The 18,780-nt window shown below is 40.0% G+C and overlaps 1 protein-coding gene and 1 pseudogene across 2 annotated transcripts; both read left to right on the top strand.

Annotated features, from left to right (window-relative positions):
• Window positions 1-716: 716 nt before the first annotated feature.
• On the top strand, window positions 717-1,395 carry LOC132162188 (uncharacterized). The gene is made up of 2 exons (XM_059572454.2): window positions 717-835; window positions 949-1,395. The coding sequence occupies exons 1-2, from the start codon at window positions 717-719 to the stop codon at window positions 1,334-1,336; spliced, it is 507 nt and encodes a 168-aa protein (XP_059428437.2). The 3' UTR covers window positions 1,337-1,395.
• Window positions 1,396-14,170: 12,775 nt separating this feature from the next.
• Window positions 14,171-17,048, top strand: LOC132162561 ((R)-mandelonitrile beta-glucosyltransferase-like; annotated as a pseudogene). Its single transcript, XR_015909323.1, has 2 exons — window positions 14,171-14,709; window positions 16,118-17,048. The product of XR_015909323.1 is annotated as a (R)-mandelonitrile beta-glucosyltransferase-like (transcript).
• Window positions 17,049-18,780: the final 1,732 nt, after the last annotated feature.

Here is an 18,780-nt window from a genome sequence, read left to right as displayed (position 1 = left end):
ATTTTAGAAACTTTGTAGTAAAAAAAGATAATGTGCAAGGCACATAACTAATTTTCCATCCAACATAATGATCAGGAGTAATTTTTTTTTACACAAATTGGTAGTTTGATGTATCAAACTGTCACACTTGTTAGTTTGTGGGGTTAAATTGAAAATAATTGTTAATTCAAAAGGCTAAAGTATATTTTCCCATTTTTTTAAACATTTTAAGCACCTATTTAGCCGTATATGTCCACTGGACATAGTTTACTTTTTAACTATCAATTAAATGTTTTAGGAGGATTTTTTTTTAAAAGGAAAATGTTTTTGCCCAACTAATTTTAAGGTTACCAAAATTTGATTGTAAGAATTTTATTGGCATTTCGATTGATCTAGGCAGTAAAAAAAAAAAAACTATGGGAAAATTTAATTTTGGCGCATTAACCTAGTAACTTATAATATATTTACCCAAAAAAAAAACTAGATAATCTTTGGATATAAAATAAGTTGTCTTAAGGCTAATTACTAATCATTCTAAAAGTAATGAAAGATCAAAGGTAATAAATAAAATTTTTTCAATATAAATAAAATAATGTTATATATCACGTTTATATTCTATAATTATTTTACAATATTGAGATGAGAATCCTAACAAACTATATGATCGGTCATTATATATATATATATATATATATATATATATAGTAGAAATTGTTGTTTGAAGGCGGGAAAACACGATGCACAGAAGCAGAGCAGAAGGCTCAAGTCCTCTCGCGACCGTCGAAGACATACAGAGACGCCTTCTTCGTCCTCCCTCCCTCCACTCTACTCCTCCAACCTCATCCATCTCATCTCCGTACACACACACACACACACTCTCTCTCTCTCTCTCTCACTCTATCACGAGCAATTCTACTGATTTTTTTTGGAATTTAATTTCTTCTTGTTTAATTCGACTATGTATGGCAGAGATGGCGTTCCAAGCAGCAATTCCTCACAATTTAAGGTGAGTTTCACGGAGTTCAAGACAGTGAAGAAGGAGAAGAAGAAGCTCGAGGATTACCTGGATCCTGTTCTTCTCTCCGCGGTCTCTTCCAAGATCGGCCGCGCGAAGAAGGTTCGTCCGGAGGCGAAGCCGAAGAAAGTGGCCAAGGATTTCGAGTGGCCCGTCGATGAATTGAAGGTGTTCATGGCAGATTCGAAGAGCGAGAACCGGGGCAATTGGAGGAGCGACGAAGTTGTGGATCTCAAGGACGATTTGGATCTGATTGGCGACTCTGGAGAAGGTGAAGAATCTTGCACTCCGTTTCGGCGTTTCGAGCGAACCGCGTTATGTCGTTTCAAGGGACGCGGTTAAGCATATTGTTGGATTGCATCAGAAACGTCTCTGTACATCTCTGTGAAAACGTTTTTTTTTTTTTTTTTTTTTTTGGCCTTTTTCATAAATACTGATATTTGCATTTACATAGGGAAATGGAACAAACGCGATCTGATATTCATTTCTTTCTTTTGATTTTCTTTTTGCATTTTATGTGTATATAGACAAGAGTAATCCTAGAAATTACTCGGAGTGGCTAACTGACATCTACAAGGAGGAGTATAGAATTTGACCACAACAACAATCAGTTATAAATTGGTTTGTAAATTGTAATTAATTTATATAAACTAGTTTAATAAAGTAATATATATTCTAAAAGCACATGAGATGCATATATTTGTAACATTTTCATGAAAAATGTTTATTTTCCTGAAAAATGATTTCATGAAAAATATTTTCTGGTGTTTGGCGGGAAAATCACAATTTAAAATTGCGAAAATGTCCCGACTAGGTCCTGGCACTGACCTAGCTGAGTCCCAACCGGATCCAAGTGGAGTCACGACCAAGTCCTGGCAGGTCCCGACGGTGGCCAGGAAGTATTGACGTAGTCCTGGCAATTTCCTAGTTGGATATATTGATTTGAGAATGAGATGTTTAAATTTTTTAAATGGTTTACAGTTTTCAAAAATTAAAGAGGTTTTTTTAATCAAACCAAAAATATTTTTTGTTGACTTTTATTTTTCATTGCACCAAATACCTAAAAATATTGGGAACAGTTTCTAGAAATTATTTTACGTTCAGAGTAAGAGTATCAACCCGGTCCCAGTTCCTGGTTTTTGGCCAAAACTGGGGACTGGAACCGGGGTACAAAAGCTGCTCATGGGGTTTCTGATTCTGGGTTGTCTTCGGAGGGCCAAGGTATCCATTCTGGAGCTTCTGGTACGGCCTCTCTTGGTGGTGAGTCCACTAGGTTGCAGATAATTTCAAGAAACCCCAAGAATCAGCTTGCTGTACAAGATTCAAATTTCTCACAAGAATCTGCCCCATTGTCAACAAAGGCTGTAGGCAAGCAACACGTGGGCCACTTTCAAAACCCTACTGGGTGTTGTGGATCTCCTTCATCCACATCATCAGAGGCCAGCTTCTCTCCTTCATTTGATGCAACACGTACAACTATGATTGAAAAGGGTAAAGCTCCTCTCATTAATGCCCATCCTTTAAATTCAAACCTACAGTATCCTATCATCAATGCTGCAGCTATTCCTCTTCAATATTATTATGGTTATGCTTCACCTTATCTCATGGATTCAACTATTACCAATATCCAAGAAATATCAGAGCCTAAGTATATTCCCTTGCAACATACTACCACTATTGGGCCTTCTAATTTTCATTTCTCAAAAGTGCCAAGGCCCGTTTTTAATAAGTCAACCATATCTTTTGTGAGGCCTCCTATAATATAATCACCTAACTTATCAAGGCCAGTTTCATCAAAGACCAATTTCTCTACTGTTGGGTCTCCTGAATCTTACTCCTCAAATATTGCAAGGTCGATCTTAAATATCTCACCCATCTCCACGGTTGGGCCTCCTGAACCCCACTCTCCTAATGCAACAAGGCTAGTTTCATCCAAACCACATATCCCTACTGTTGGGCCTATCAAATTCCCTCAATCTTTCACTTTTAGCCCAAAACAAAATCCAAACCGTAAATCCACTCAACAACCTACCCACTTCACATGTTTCCATCCATACCCACCGAAAACACCTCCTCCTACCACCTGTCCATTTCGATCCCCTGCACCTTCTCTTCAACACTCTCCTTTTCATCTCTCAGATACTCCTGTCCCTCCTTTAACCCCTGACTTGAAATTGTTGGCCAAAAATAAGAAAAAGAGGGTGGCTTTTGTGGACATTGGTGACGACTCGGCAGGATCTCTGAAAAAATCAAAGCCAATTCCTGTCCCCCAGTATGACTCTTTTACCAGTATGGAAATGGCTGTATTATCTTTTTGGCTTCACTCAAAAGCTCGGTTGCGACAATGGGTCCTTTTACTGCTTTTCTGCACAGCCCTCTCTATTCCGTTATGAGTGACCACATTACCACCCAAGGCATGCAGATTTCTATAAGTGAAAGCTCTTTCTCTACAATTGAACAGGGAGGTCCCTTGGCTCAGTCTTGGTTGAGTCAGACTACTTCTATGACCCCTTCTCAAGCTGTTGGGAATATTTCTTCTTTTGGCAGTTCCTCTACCATGTCTTTTGGAGCCAGGACTATTACTGCTTCACAAGCTATAAATCCGGATCTCTCCCGTAGGTATTATCGGGCTTTAAGAGGAACCGGGAGCTCTGGCAAAGCAACTCAGGCTGATGGGGATTTTGTTATAGATGATGTGGAGGTTCATTCTTCTGATGTTGTTAGTCCTAAGGGAGCAGGTTTGCCTAGGCCCCCTCCCAAGATATGATTTTCCTTACTTGGAATTGCAGAGGCTTATCCCGTGCCTCTGCAATTCATAGTTTACGGGCAAAGGTTAGGAAACATTCACCTGATGTAATTTTTCTTTCTGAAACTAAGACTAAACCGTATGATGCTACTATTATACTGAATAGGCTTGGTTTCTTTTTGATGTCCCATGTTCCTCCTTCTAGCTCTAGAGGAGGACTTTTGTTAGCTTGGCGTTTTGGTGTTGAACTTGAATGTTTTATTTCAAATATAAATACAATAAGTGCTTGGTGCTACTCTGATCCTCCTCATAAACCTTGGATATTGTCTTGTATATATGGCTCTCCTTATATTAATCATAAATTTAAATTATGGAATTCTCTGGATACTGTGGGTAAAGATTTTTCTGGGGCTTGGTTGTGTATTGGAGACTTCAATATGATTTTGAGTCAATCGGAAAAACAAGGTGGACGCCCGTTTGCTAGTTCTTCCAATGATTTTTTTCACTCTTTTATTGATTCATATGGCATGGTTGATTTAGGTTTTTTTGGTAATCTATTCACTTGGTCTAATAATGGATAGGGTCATCACAATATTAAAGAGCAATTGGATAGAGGTATTGCTTCTACTAATTGGATTCATCAATTTCCAGCTTTCTCTCTTCGCCATTTGCCTGCGCATGCTATTGATCATAATCCTCCATTGCTAAACACTTCTATGGATTCTTCCACGTTACCTCGTCCATTTAGATTTGAAGAATTTTGGACTACAGACCCTTCTTGTGAATCAGTTATAGCTATGGCTTGGGATTATGTCTCGAATGGTTCTCCAACTTTTATTTTATCTCAACGTTTGAAATCTACAAAAGCTACTCTCAAGAGTTGGAATATAATGCAATTTGGTAACACAAAAAAATATTACAACAACTCTTGGAAAGCTGGATCTTATCCAGCAAGCTTTTGCTTCGCTTTAGAATCATCTTGAGGAGTTGTCGCTTAAGAAAGTGCTCAATGATCTTTTGGAAAAAGATGAACTTCTTTGGAAAAATAAGTCTTGTGAACTTTGGTTGACCTGCAAAGATTTAAATACCAAATTTTTTCATACCGCTACTCTCATAAAGCGAAGGCGCAATGCTATAAATTTCCTTAAGGTCCATTCTAGTGCTTGGATTTCTGATTGAAATGCTATTGGGAATTGCTTCACGAATCATTTCAAAACATTATTCTCCTCTTCAAGCCCTATTATTTCTAATGACATGCTATCTTTATTTGATAGCGTTATTTTAGAAGAGGACAATCAAATGTTATGCCATATTCCTTCAGAACAAGAAATCCATACTGTTCTTTCTAGTATTGGGTCAACCAAAGCCCCTGGACCCGATGGCTATACTGCTCTTTTCTTCAAGAAATATTGGCATATTGTGAAAGAGGTGGTTCTCCAATGTATATTGGATTTCTTTTCAAAAAATCATCTTTTGAGTGAACAAAATCATACTTTTATTGCTCTTGTTCCGAAGCAGCTTGGTCCTTTTTCTGTGAATCGCTTTAGGCCTATTAGTCTATGCAATATCATTTACAAGATTATCTCCAAAATATTGGCTAATAGGTTTAAATCTTTGCTTCCTAGTATAATCTCTCATTATCAATCTGCATTTATGCCTGCAAGAAATATTCAAGATAATTCTATTTTAGCTCATGAGCTCCTTCACACTCTTAAATCAAAACAAGGAAGATGTGGTCTCATGGCGGTTAAGATTGATATGAAGAAAGCTTTTGACCAGATGGAATGTAATTTTCTTCTAGCTATTTTATCCAAATTGGGTTTTCACCCAATTTGGATAAATTGGATTCGTATCTATATATCTTCCACGACATTCTCCATAATGATTAATGGCAGTTCTTTTCGGTTCTTCACTCCAGCTAGAGGCTTACGACAGGGAGATCCTTTATCTCATTTTCTATTTATACTGGGTACTTAAGTTATTTTGCGACTTTTTCATTAACAGGAATCTCTGGGCTTACTCAATGGAATCCGGATCAGTCGTTCTTGTGCTCCTATTACCCATCTTTTATTTGCTGATAATTTGATCGTTTTTGCTAAAGCCACTTCCACTAAAGAATCTTGACTCAAATCCTGTCTAGATCAATATTGCAGCTGGTCTGGTCAAAGTCAACATCTCAAAACCATTTATTCATTTCAGCAAAAATATGGCAACTGCCACTCGGTCAGGCATCTATAATATTCTTTTGTTTAAACATCAACTTCTGCGGCTATTTATCTCGGGCTCCCTTTTCTCATGAATCGTTCGAAATCAGCAAACTTTAAGTTTTTATTAGATAGGGTTGTTGGTAAAGTTGATGGTTGGCGTGCTAAAACTCTGTTTCAAGCGGCAAGATCTGTGCTTATTAAATCTACAGCGTCTACTATTCCTTCTTATGCGATGGGTACTTTTCTTCTCCTAGATACCATTTGCCATAAGCTAGATAAAATCTTTAAGGATTTTTGGTGGGGATTTCCAAAAGGTAAATCTTGAAATCTCTCTCTAAAATCTCAGAGTTCAATTTGCTTACCTCGTCAGGCAAGTGGTTTGAGTTTTAGGCTCATGAAAGATGTCAATCTTTCTTTGATTGCCAAACTTGGTTGGAAAATCTTTTCAAACTTTGACTATGTCTGGGTTCGGCAACTCTCGGTGAAGTATATTAAATATGGAAACTTGTTCTCTTCACCAACCACACCCTCAGCTTCATGGTTATGGAAAGGAATTCAAAAGAGCGAGCCTCTTTTGCTTTTTGGAGCCTGCCTTCAAGTAGCAAAAACATCATCACTTCCTATATGGACTTCTGCTTGGATTCCCACTATGAAAGACTTCAAACCAGTTCCGAGGTTTCCTTGTAATAGAATTTAGCCTTCTTTGTGTATTTCTGACCTGATTCAACTATCTCCAGTGCAATGGAATCTGTCTACGATCTCAACTATATTTGACCAAGCCACTGTTGAAGAAATTTTGAAGATTAAAATCTCCTTGAATCCAATACCACAATATCTCTGGACTCCTTCTTGCTCGGGAAAATTTTCTTCAAATTCGGCTTATCTTTCCATTATTAATGCTCGTTCTCTCCCAGTTTCTATTCAGGTTTCCTCATCTTTTTGAAAATCTATTTGGAGGTTAAATCTAAATGATCAGTTGAGACTTTCTCTTTGGAAAATTGCTTGGAATATTCTCCCAACAAGAGCTAGATTGGATGAGTTATTTTCCACAAATAACTCCTTAAACCATTGCCGTTTATGCAAATTTGCTCTGGATTCCCTGTAACATCTATTTTTCAATTGCATCTTTGCTCGAGTTGTATGGCAGAATTCTTTTTGGGCTCTTAACTCTTCTACTCTGAATTTCTCAAACATGGTTGATTGGATAAATGTGATTCTTTCTCCTGGTATATGTCTAGCCATTCCACCAGCTGAACACCATAAATTCCAGATCTTTGCTTATATAGCATGTGATCTTTTATGGTTCTATCGCAACAAAGCCCATCATGATGGTAAACTTGTTGATGCTCGTTCCTGTCAAACGTAACTTTCTTTCATATCAATTTCATAAAACTGAGTACAAGATATAGAGATACAAGGAATTATTTTAGGAAGCTATTCTATGTCTGTACAATATTCACGCCTACAATCATGTTTATCCCTTGAATGAAGGGATTCCTAAATCTAAGATTTCCACAACTGGCTGATTGCAAGACTCACGCTGACAGCTAATTGTGGGACTCACGCCAACACTCCCCCTCAAGTTGGTGTGTAGATATCTCTAACACCTAACTTGTTAAGTGAGTCATTGAAGTTTCTGCTAGAAACTGCCTTGGTAAGAATGTCAGCTAACTGATCTTCAGATTTAACGAAAGGGAACTGAATGATCTTCTCTTCCAGGTTCTGTTTGATGAAATGTCGGTCTATCTCCACGTGCTTGGTGCGGTCGTGTTGAATTGGATTGTGAGATATGTCGATGGCAGCTTTGTTATCACAGAATAAATTCATTGCAGAACCAGGAGGAAAACCGACCTCTGTTAGCAAACCTCTAAGCCAAAGAAGCTCACATAATCCTTTCGCCATGCCTCGGAACTCAGCTTCAGCGCTGGATAATGCTACCACCTTCTGCTTTTTACTCCTCCATGTAACTAAGTTTCCTCCCACAAATGTAAAGTAGCCTGAAGTCGACTTTCTATCCAAGATATTCCCAGCCCAGTCCGCATCCGTGTACCCTTCAATATTCAGATGAGCATTCTTGGAGAACATTAGTCCTTTTCCTGGTGATGACTTTAGATAGCGGAGAATTCGAATTACGGCACCCATATGGTCTTCACTCGGATTATGCATAAATTGGCTTACCACACTTACGGCGTAAGCAATGTCTGGACGAGTGTGAGATAAGTAAATGAGCTTCCCCACTAGTCTTTGATACCTCACCTTATCGGCTGGCACCTGGTCCGAATATTCTCCAAGCCTATGGTTCTGCACAATCGGTGTATCCACAGGTTTACACTCTAGCAATCCCACTTCCGTCAATAAGTCTAGTACATATTTTCGTTGAGAGAGGAATATGCCTTTTCTTGACCTTGCCACCTCTATTCCCAGAAAATACTTAAGCCCTCCCAAGTTCTTCATTTCAAATTCAGTAGACAATTGTTCTTGCAGCCTTGAGATCTCATCAGCGTCATCCCCCGTAATTATCATATCGTCCACATAGACTATTAATGCTGTCACCTTGCTTTGTCGGTGTTTCAGGAAGAGAGTATGGTCAGAGTTACTTTGGTGATAGCCATACTTCCTCATAGCTGAACTGAGTCGGCCAAACCATGCTCGCGGTGACTGTTTTAGTCCATACAATGCCCTCTCCAATTTACAAACAATTTTGTTCCCAGCTGATCCTGTATATCCTGGTGGAATATCCATGTATATCTCCTCGTCAAGGTTGCCGTGAAGGAAAGCATTCTTCACATCGAGTTGATGTAGTGGCCAGTCCAAATTTGCTGCAAGAGAGAGTAAGACTCTAACGGTATTCAGTTTAGCTACTGGTGAGAAGGTTTCTGAGTAGTCTATGCCATACGTTTGGGTAAAACCCTTCGCCACGAGTCTTGCCTTGTATCGGTCAATTGATCCATCAGCCTTGTATTTTATAGAGAACACCCATTTGCATCCCACTATTTTTTTTCCTTCCGGTAATGGGACCAACTTCCAAGTATTATTTTTTTTTAAGGCTTCTAGTTCTTCTTGCATTGCTTGCGCCCACTCTGGATCAGATAACGCCTCTTCAACACTACTGGGAATATGGCAGGAGGATAGTATTTGAGTGAAAGTCTTGAGTGGCTTGGACAGACCTTGAGTAGATACATAATTTGCAATTGGGTACTTGGACTTCCTTCCTTCTTCATCTGGGCTGTATCTGTTCGGTGGTTTCCCACGATTGTGTCTACAAGGCAACACATAACCAGTAGGGGAATCCAAAATATTAGCATGTAAAGGTGTAGCAGGAGTACTTACCTCAGAGACATTCTCAGGAGGAGGAGGGTCTTCGGGTACTGAGGAGTGAGGGGACTGAGGGTACTCTGTATTTTCTGCTTCTTCATTTTCAGCTTCTTCGGCTTCTTCATTCCTCAATTCGACATCTTCAATCTCTGGTGGTACCTCATGCGATTCATCCTCTCTATTTCCCGTTCCATGCTTACCTACGGGGGCCATCAACCAATTCGTCTCTTCTACTTGAGTCTCCCCCTGAAGGGAAGAATTGGGTACCAGTGAAGGATAGAAATTCTCGAACTCAAGGAATGTAACGTCCATGGTGATATAGGTTCGATTGGTAGTGGGGTCATAGCACCGGAAGCCTTTTTTATGTAAACCATAGCCCAAAAATAAGCACCGAACAGCACATGGGTCCAATTTGGTACGTTGATTCTTGTGGAGGTGGACAAAAGCAACACACCCGAAAATTCTAGGAGGAAGCATCAATATTGAAGGAAGGGATATATGAGTAGAGAGGATTTGTAAGGGGGTTTTAAAGTGTAAAAGTTTAGATGGCATACGGTTGATTAAGTACACGGCAGTAGCTACAGCATCCCCCCAATGGCAGCTCGGCACCATTGCTCCAAGGAGTAGGGCACGGGATGTTTCCAAAATATGCCGATTTTTCCTCTCGGCGACACCATTTTGTTGTGGTGTGTGAGAGCATGAGGTCTCATGGAGGAGGCCATGTTGTTGGAAATAGGCCTGAAATCTGTGGTTGATGAATTCGCCACCATTGTCGGAGCGAAGAATTTTTATCTTGGAAGAGAATTGAGTCTGAACCATGGCATGAAATGCTTGAAATATGGTGAAAACTTCGTCTTTGGTTTTGAGCTGATAGAGCCATGTCATTCGAGTACAATCGTCGACAAAAATTACAAACCAACGGTGACCAGAGGTAGTGGGTATCGGGGATGGTCCCCACACATCGGAGTGTATCAATGCAAATGGAGTAGTAGTTTTATTCAAGCTAACTGGATAAGAAACTCGTTGGCTTTTAGCCTTGATACATGTATCACATTTAAAGTCCACAGTCTGCAAATGGGAAAATAAAGATGGGAGTAGATGCCGGAGATAGCCAAATGATGGGTGCCCCAAGCGCCTATGCCATAGCCAAATCTGCCGTTCATGACTACTTGTGTGATGGTGCATGTGATTTGCTTTGCCTGGGCTGAAGTCATCAAGGTAGTACAGTCCCTCCCTCTTAGTACCACGCCCAATAATCTCCTTGCTGAGAACATCCTGAAGAAGACAAAAAGTAGAGTATATCAGCACAACACAATTAAGTTCTTCAGTAACTTGACTCACAGACAACAACTTGTTGGAGAGGGAGGGAACAAGAAGTGTGTGAGCTAGAGAAAGAGAAGGAGACAGGGGCACGGTTCCAGCCCCTGTGACTGGGTAAGTGGCCCCATTGGCATTGGCAATGCAAGTCCTTCGTGGCTGAGTTGTGTTGGAGAAGTCATTTGGATCAAATGTCATGTGATCCGTCGCTCCGGAGTCGATAATCCAGGCATCATCATTCCGACTAGTAGGGCTGCAAAAAACTTGACCACAATTACCTTGATCTGGGGTTGAGGTAGAATGTTCAACCACGGGAATAAGAGAGAATTGGGATCCAGCCGTGGCTACCGCTGCTCGACCTGGGATGTCTTCAGTTCCAGGAGCATCTCGTTTCTTTCGGGCTTGTAATTCGTGCCACCAGTCTGGGTAACCATGTAATTTGAAACAGGTTTCCCGAGTGTGTTTTGTACTCCCACAGTGAGTGCACTTATTCCCATCAAAATGACCTTTGGAGCGTGAGGAGGACCCGAACTTGTGTGACTGGCCAGATTTCACGCCTTTGATGGCCATAACAGCACCACTAGCCACTGCTTCTGCTCCCGATATCATCACAGATTGTCGGAGATCTTCCCTTCGAATGTGAGCATATGCCTGCTCAATTGAAGGGAAAGGTTTCAGGCGAAGAACATCGCTCCGAACATGATCCAATCGATCATCTAGTCCGTCAAGAAAAGTGTATACTCGCTCCTCCTGTAAAATGGAGTTGTAGCTTTGTATGTCAATTTCACATTTCATTGGATTCGGTCGACGAAAATCGATCTCTCGCCACAAACCCTGTAGATCGTTATAGTATTTTTCTATAGATCCGCCTGCTTGTTTCATTCGAGATACACGACGTCTGAGTTCATATACCTGCGAGGTGTCAATTCCATCGAAGTATGTTGTGGCAGCAGAATCCCATACCTGCTTAGCCGTTGGGTAGCGAATAAAGTTCACGACCAAGGAATGGTCCATGGAGTTGATCAACCAGCCTTTCACCATGGCATTCTCAGTGCGCCACTTACGAAAGGAAGGGTCAGTTTCTGGTGGTTGGGGGTAGTCTCCATTGATGTATCCCAGTTTGTCTTTTCCTGAGATGTACATCTCAACAACCTGGGACCATAATCCATAGTTGGAACCATCCAACTTGATGCTGATTGGTACCATCGGGGAATCAGTGATGGGAGAGGAGGAGGTCTGGACCTTTGACAAAACCTCCGTCATTTTTGATGTTAGACTATCAAGGATTTTTTCAGTGGAGTCAGCCATGAAGGCCGAGCAAAATCTTGACCCCTGCCTGATCAAAAAACAGGGAACCCAAGATCATGCTCTGATACCATGTCAAACGTAACTTTCTTTCATATCAATTTCATAAAACTGAGTACAAGATATAGAGATACAAGGAATTATTTTAGGAAGCTATTCTATGTCTGTACAATATTCACGCCTACAATCATGTTTATCCCTTGAATGAAGGGATTCCTAAATCTAAGATTTCCACAACTGGCTGATTGCAAGACTCACGCTGACAGCTAATTGTGGGACTCACGCCAACAGTTCCATCTCTACTTATATCAACAAAATTACTTTGGAACATTTTCATGCATGGAATATTAGGTCTTCTCTCCCAGAAGAAACTTGGACTCTTCCATTTGTGACTTGGTTTAAGATTAACTTTGATTCAGCCATTAGAGATTATTTTTCTGTTCAAGCAGCGGTCTGTCGAGATTTAAATGGCTCTATTACTTGAATTCTCTCTCAAATTAGTCCGGCTTGTCTTCCTAATTATGGGGAAGCTCTTGCAGCTCAATTGGCAAATTCTCTCTCAAACTGTCAAGATTCAAATGGCTCTATTATTCGGATTCTCTCTCAAATTAGCCCGGCTTGTCTTCCTAATTATGGGGAAGCTCTTGCAGCTCAATTGGCAGTTTCTCTAGCTACTTCACTTCATATTGGTAAATTTATTATAGAAGGCGATTCCCAAGTTGTCATTCTGGCTCTCCAGCAGCCTGCTCTCTCCCTTGATTGGCGGATTTCTTCCATTATTTCCGATACCATTGACTCTACCACAGCATCTTCCTTTTGAAAAGTTAGGAAAGTTACCAGAAGTGCAAATTTCTGCGCCCATTATGCGGCACGTTGGGCCGCAGCCAGAAAATTTTCTAGATGCATTCCCTGACACTTTTTTCCTTTTCACTCAATTCCTATTGCCAGTGAGAAGGACCCTCCAGATCTTTTATTGCTTTCCTAATTTGTAGTTTGTTGCTTTCTTATGTACTCACAAAAAATAAAAATTAATTAATTAATTTAATCAATTATTGCCGTTTATCTACTGTTACAACAAGCATATCCAATTGATTTTTTCGGTGCACAAAGTTTGGCTGCATTCTATTGTTTCTTGCTTATGACGAGCGCCGGATATTCGAGGAAGATACACGTCATAGTTAAAATTGTATAAGAGTATCATGTCAGAGTTGGCTTCTTTAATGTTAAAGTGCCAAAGTTGGCTTCTTTAATTCTTGCTTTCGTATCTTTTTGCAATTCCAATTCTGATTTGAATTTTGTACTCTTCAGTTCCGTCGAAAAAAAGAAAAATCAAAAAAGAATGGTGGTTGAATTAACCCTTTTATTACCATTATTAGTAGTAATGATTTTATTCTTCCCACCTATTTATAACATTTATTTTATACTGAGAACGTGATATTTGTTGAGGAGTAACGATAAATACTCAACTATCATCCTATTCTTATGTAATTGGGATGATGTGAGAATGCTTATCCGCTCTTAATTTTATTTATTTTTTATTTTTTAAATAAAGACTAATCCAATAACTTATGGGTACTGCCACATCAACCTAATTATATAGGAGCGAAATGAGAGTTTAGTATGTATCATTACACTTTTTTTAAGAGGTTGATAAACAAAAAAAAAAAGTTTAAGTTAAAAAATTAACATTATCTCACCAATGCAAATTTCATAATAATGCTAGTCTTCTCACCTATTTATCACACTCATTTTATATTGACTGATGTTGTCTGTCTTAAGTGGCTTCTTTCCTTTTTATCTAAAGTAGTTGTTGACATGAGAAGTTACTTACAACACATCAATCAGCCAAAATAGAATTTGTTTAATAAATGAACATGAACTAATGCAATAAGTTTTTTTAGAGTCCTCCGATATATGATTTGACTTTTAAAATCACTAATATATCAAAATTTAATAACGATTATTTCAAATTTAACAATAATTTTAAAATTCATATTACATTTTTAAGGCCTGACCGGAAAGACTCTGGGAAGACTTAAGTACAATGAGTAGTGCAAAAAATTATAATACAAGAGGTAGAAACAAGATATAGTTTCAATTATTTTGTGGACAGAATTTCAAGCCAAAAAGTCCAAATAGATAAATTTCTAGCACCAGCCGCCGGTTCGGTGCATTTGTCGTAAATCTAGAACGAGCGTTATAGTCAAGTGGGAAGAAGATATTCTAAGCCAAAATTGACATGATCATCAAATTGCTCTATTTATAGATTGCCTCATTTTTCAAGATACCATGAATCTGGAGATCAGCACAGAAAGAGAGGAAATGGAAGGAGCAGATCAAAAGCCTCATGCAGTTTGCGTTGCAACCCCTTCCCAAAGCCACATAAAGGCCATGCTCAAATTTTCAAAGCTTCTCTACCACAAAGGCTTTCACATAACCTTTGTGAACAGAGTTCAACCACCAACGACTTTTGAGATCCAAAGGCTCCAACTCCTTGGATGGTATCCCTGACTTCCGATTCGTCACCATTCCCGACAGCCTCCCTCCGTCGGATCCCAACGCCACCCAGGACGTGGCTGCCCTTTGCGATTCCATTGTGAACAACTTCTTGGCTCCTTTTTCCGACTTGCTCCGGAAACTCCACAACACTGAAAACAATCCTCCGGTGACTTGTATTGTCTCCGATGGTTTCATGGCATTTACTATTACCGCTGCTCATGAACTTGGAATCCCTATTGCAATGCTCTTCACTGTCTCTGCTTGCAGCTTAATGGCTTTTAAGCATTTTTCTCATCTCAGGGACAAAGGCTTCACGCCACTAAAAGGTATAACAAAATGGGCAATACCCTGCCGAAATCTTCAAATTTCTTTTTCTTTTTTTTTTATCTCTTATTGTTTCAATATAAAATGTTTTCTATAAATTTTTTTTCTTATTTTCCAGTATTTAGTACAATAAAAATTGTGATCAACAAAAATATTTTTCGTAGACCACAAAAACTTCCTTTAATTTTTGTAAAGTGATTTTCTTTTTATAAAAGCGTAAACTATTTTTCGACTTTGAACTTCACATTCTCGCACATGCACTATCTCTCGCAGTTCTTTCATTTTTCTTCCCTAAAAATACTTTTCATCAAAAAGAATTTTACGTCGAAACAAACGGAGCCTTAATTACATTTTTGAAAATTCTAAAACGACTCCAAACGACACCTATTCAAATGTCTAGGTGATTCACAAATATTAAGCGGAATAAGATCTGACCTAACAATCAATAATCAACCAAATACATATATGTAATGAAAATCAAGAATACATATATTTGGTTATGAAGAGGAAACCATTTAGAGAATTCTCTAAATGTAAAACCTCTCCGGGACAGCCAAACCCAGGAAATCAATCCACTATGAGAAGAATACGGAATACAAGAAGAATTACAAAACCTTTGCAATTTACTCTTCCTTGTACACGACAAGCGACCCACTTGACTTCTACCGCAGTAGCCCTTTCTAGTACATCTGGCACAATTCTTCTATAAGATTTCCTTTCACCAGAACTCCGATTGGCTTTACGTATTTAACCTTTTCTCAAACAAACCTAGAACAAAAATCTCTCTCTCTAGGCTCTCTAATTTTGCTCTCCAAAAAATACGTATAAATAAATGGCAAATCAGTTTGCTTAAATAGAAAATAAAACATAACAAAGCTGCCGTGTCCGGACATGGCTAATTTGGGGTCCGGACATGGCTAAGGTTACATATGCGTAACATAGTGATGTCCAGACCTCCAAATCTTGTGTCCGAACATCTCAGAAAAATAACGCTTTCTGGAAATGAGGTCCGGACCCAGCTTCTGGCGGTCCGGACCTCTCCTTCAAAATCCAGTTTCTGGAAATCAGGTCTGGACCCAGCTTCTAGCGGTTTGGACCTGCTCTGTAAAAAGCAACTTCTGGAAATCAGGTTCGGGCCCAGCTTCTGGCGGTCTGGACCTGCCCATCAAAACAAGCTTGCTGGTTTTTGTGTCAAGACCCGGCTTCTGGCGGTCCGGGCATGCCCTTCAACAGGTATTCTCTGGAAATTGGGTTCAGACCTGGCTTCTGGGGGTTCGGACCTGCCTTCTAGAATCTGTTTTCTAGACATGTTAAGATGCTTCATTTTCACCAACTTTACACGCAAACCGAATGAGCCAAAACATAACCTAACAATTTTGTTGAACTAAAAAACATTATTTGTTTTTGCAGATGAGAGCTATCTCACAAATGGATATCTAGACACAGTTATAGACTGGATTCCAGGTATGAGAGACATCCGACTGAGGGATCTCCCGAGCTTTATTCAAACCACGGATCCAAATGATGTTATGTTCAAATTTGCTGTTGAAGCAATAGAGAGAGCTGCCAAAGCTTCAGCAATCGTTGTTCAGACATTTGACGTGGTAGAGCATGAAGTTTTGGATGCTCTCTACCCCATGTTTCCTCGGTTATATGCCATTGGCCCTCTGCAACTTTTGCTCAATCACTCACACAATGACCCTTGAAATCAATTGGGTATAATTTATGGGTAGAAGAAACTGAATGCCTTCATTGGCTCAGTTCCAAGGCACCCAACTCAGTATTGTATGTGAATTTTGGAAGCATAACCGTCATGACACCACAGCAGCTCATTGAGTTTTGTTGGGGACTTGCAAATAGCAAGCATCCTTTCTTGTGGGTAATTAGACCTGATTTAGTAGTCGGTGAATCGGCAATTTTACCACCAGAGTTCAATGTAGAAACAAAAGAAAGAGGTCTAATTGCTAGTTGGTGTTCTCAAGAGGAAGTATTGGACCACCCCTCAATTGGAGGGTTCTTAACTCATTGCGGGTGGAATTCAACCATCGAAAGTATGACTGCAGGAGTGCCAATGCTTTGTTGGCCATTCTTTGCAGATCAGCAAACAAACTCCAAGTATACTTGCAATGAATGGGGCATTGGCATGGAGATTGATAATCGTGCCAATAGAGAGGAAGTGGAGAAGATTGTGAGAGAGTTGATGGAAGGAGGCAAGGGTAAGAAAATGAGGAAAAAGGTCATGGAGTGGAAGAAATTGGCCGAGGAGGCCATTGGTCCACATGGATCTTCATCCATTAACCTAAACAATTTGGTGAATGAAGTGCTTTTATAAAAAGCCTAGATGTTTCACAATAATAAAGTGTTATGGTGATCATATATATATATATATATATATATATATATATATATATAGATGTTGTTATTTTTGTTCAATTTGTTTGTTTTGATAATCCGCAAGCTGTTGGACCTACTTAATTATATTACTATTTTTCCACCTTATTGTTGGTGATGATCGAATTGAGTATTAATTCCTATGACTAACAGTGAATTAACATCCATGATAAAATGAACAAATTATTACACCTTAATTATTTTAATCTGATTTCACTTATTCTCCTGATATTTTCGATCCCCTTTTTGCAATTACTCCCATAAAACTTTTAAAACTCTCAATGTCAGATATTCAAGTTAAAAAAGTTTACAATGTCACTCTTACATTAGAATTTTTTGTTAAATCTTAACGAAGACCGCCTCACGTGTGCTAGTTTGTCCATTCCTATTATACCCCTTTTGTTCATGTCTAAAAGTCTAAAATGCCCTTAACCCATATTGTCTTGATATTTCAACACAGAAAATGCAAATAAAAGACAACCAATTCGGAGAATTTTTTTCAACTCCCTTTCAAGTCGTTTTGAACTCTTGTGACCTTGGCGAACCCTAACATTGTTAAATGAACAAATCTAGAAAATTTGAATTTAGGCTCTGTTCGTTTTGCCATAAAATGAGTTCCATTGGAACAATTTTTCCTGAAAAATGATTTCCTAAAAAATATTTTACGGTGTTTAACACACACACAGAGATATACAGTCAAGTCTCAGGCAGGTCCAGTCAAGTCCCGGTCAAGGTCTAAATCATATTAAACTCTAAATTTACGAGCAGGTCTTGGAACTCCGCCGGGACCTGCCCAAGCCTTGCCGCGGACCCACCCAAGGCTTGACCGGGACTTGACTGGACCTGCCTGAGACTTGACTGGGATCTACCCGCGACTTGCACTGGACCCACCCGAGACTTGACCGGAGTCGCCCCGGATTTGACTAAGGCCCGCCCGGGACTTGATTAGGACCCGCTCAGGACCCCACCGGGATTTGCTCGAGACTCGAAAAGGACCTGCCTGGGGCTCACCCCAGACCTGCCCGGGACAATGATCGGGACTTGCCTGGGCAAGTCCCGGCTGGGTCTCAGGCAGGTCCTGGGCGTGTCCTGGTCAAGTCCCGGCGGGGTCTCGGGAGAGTCCCGGTCAAGTCTCGGGCGAGTCCCAGTCAAGTCCTGGGTGGGTCTCGGGCAGGTCAAGTGGGGTCTCGGCGGATCCCGGGTGAGTCCCGGTGGCGTCCCATGTAGGTCCCGGACATATCCCGGGCGTGTTTTGGGTAGGTCCGGTCGAGTCCCAAGTAGGTCCTACTCAGGTCTTAGCGGGGTCCGAGGTAGGTTCGGTCGGGTCCCATGCAGGTCTAATTAGGTCCCGATGGGTCCCTAGTGGGTTCTGGGTGAGTCCTAGTCAAGTCCTGAGTGGGTCCCGGTCAAGTCTCGGCGGAGTCCTGGGCGAGTCTTAGTAGGGTACGTCGATTTGAGAATGAGATGCATCCGAAAATTAAAGAAGAATTTTTGGTCTAAAAGAAAATATTTTTCGTTGACTATTATTTTACGTCGAACTAAACACCCGAGAATACGAAAATCATTTTCCGTAAATTATTTTTCAGCGAAACTAACGGAGCTTATTGTATAGTAAATCTCGAAAGTTAAAAAGGCTGACTATGCATGATTTAACCATTGATTCAAGGGATGTGCTCCCTCTT

This window comes from Corylus avellana, chromosome 10, assembly GCF_965113065.1.
Source record: "Corylus avellana chromosome 10, dhCorAvel1.hap1.2, whole genome shotgun sequence".
NCBI lineage: Eukaryota > Viridiplantae > Streptophyta > Magnoliopsida > Fagales > Betulaceae > Corylus > Corylus avellana.
Note: the sequence above shows the minus strand (reverse complement) of the source record. Positions and strands in the feature narration are given on the sequence as shown.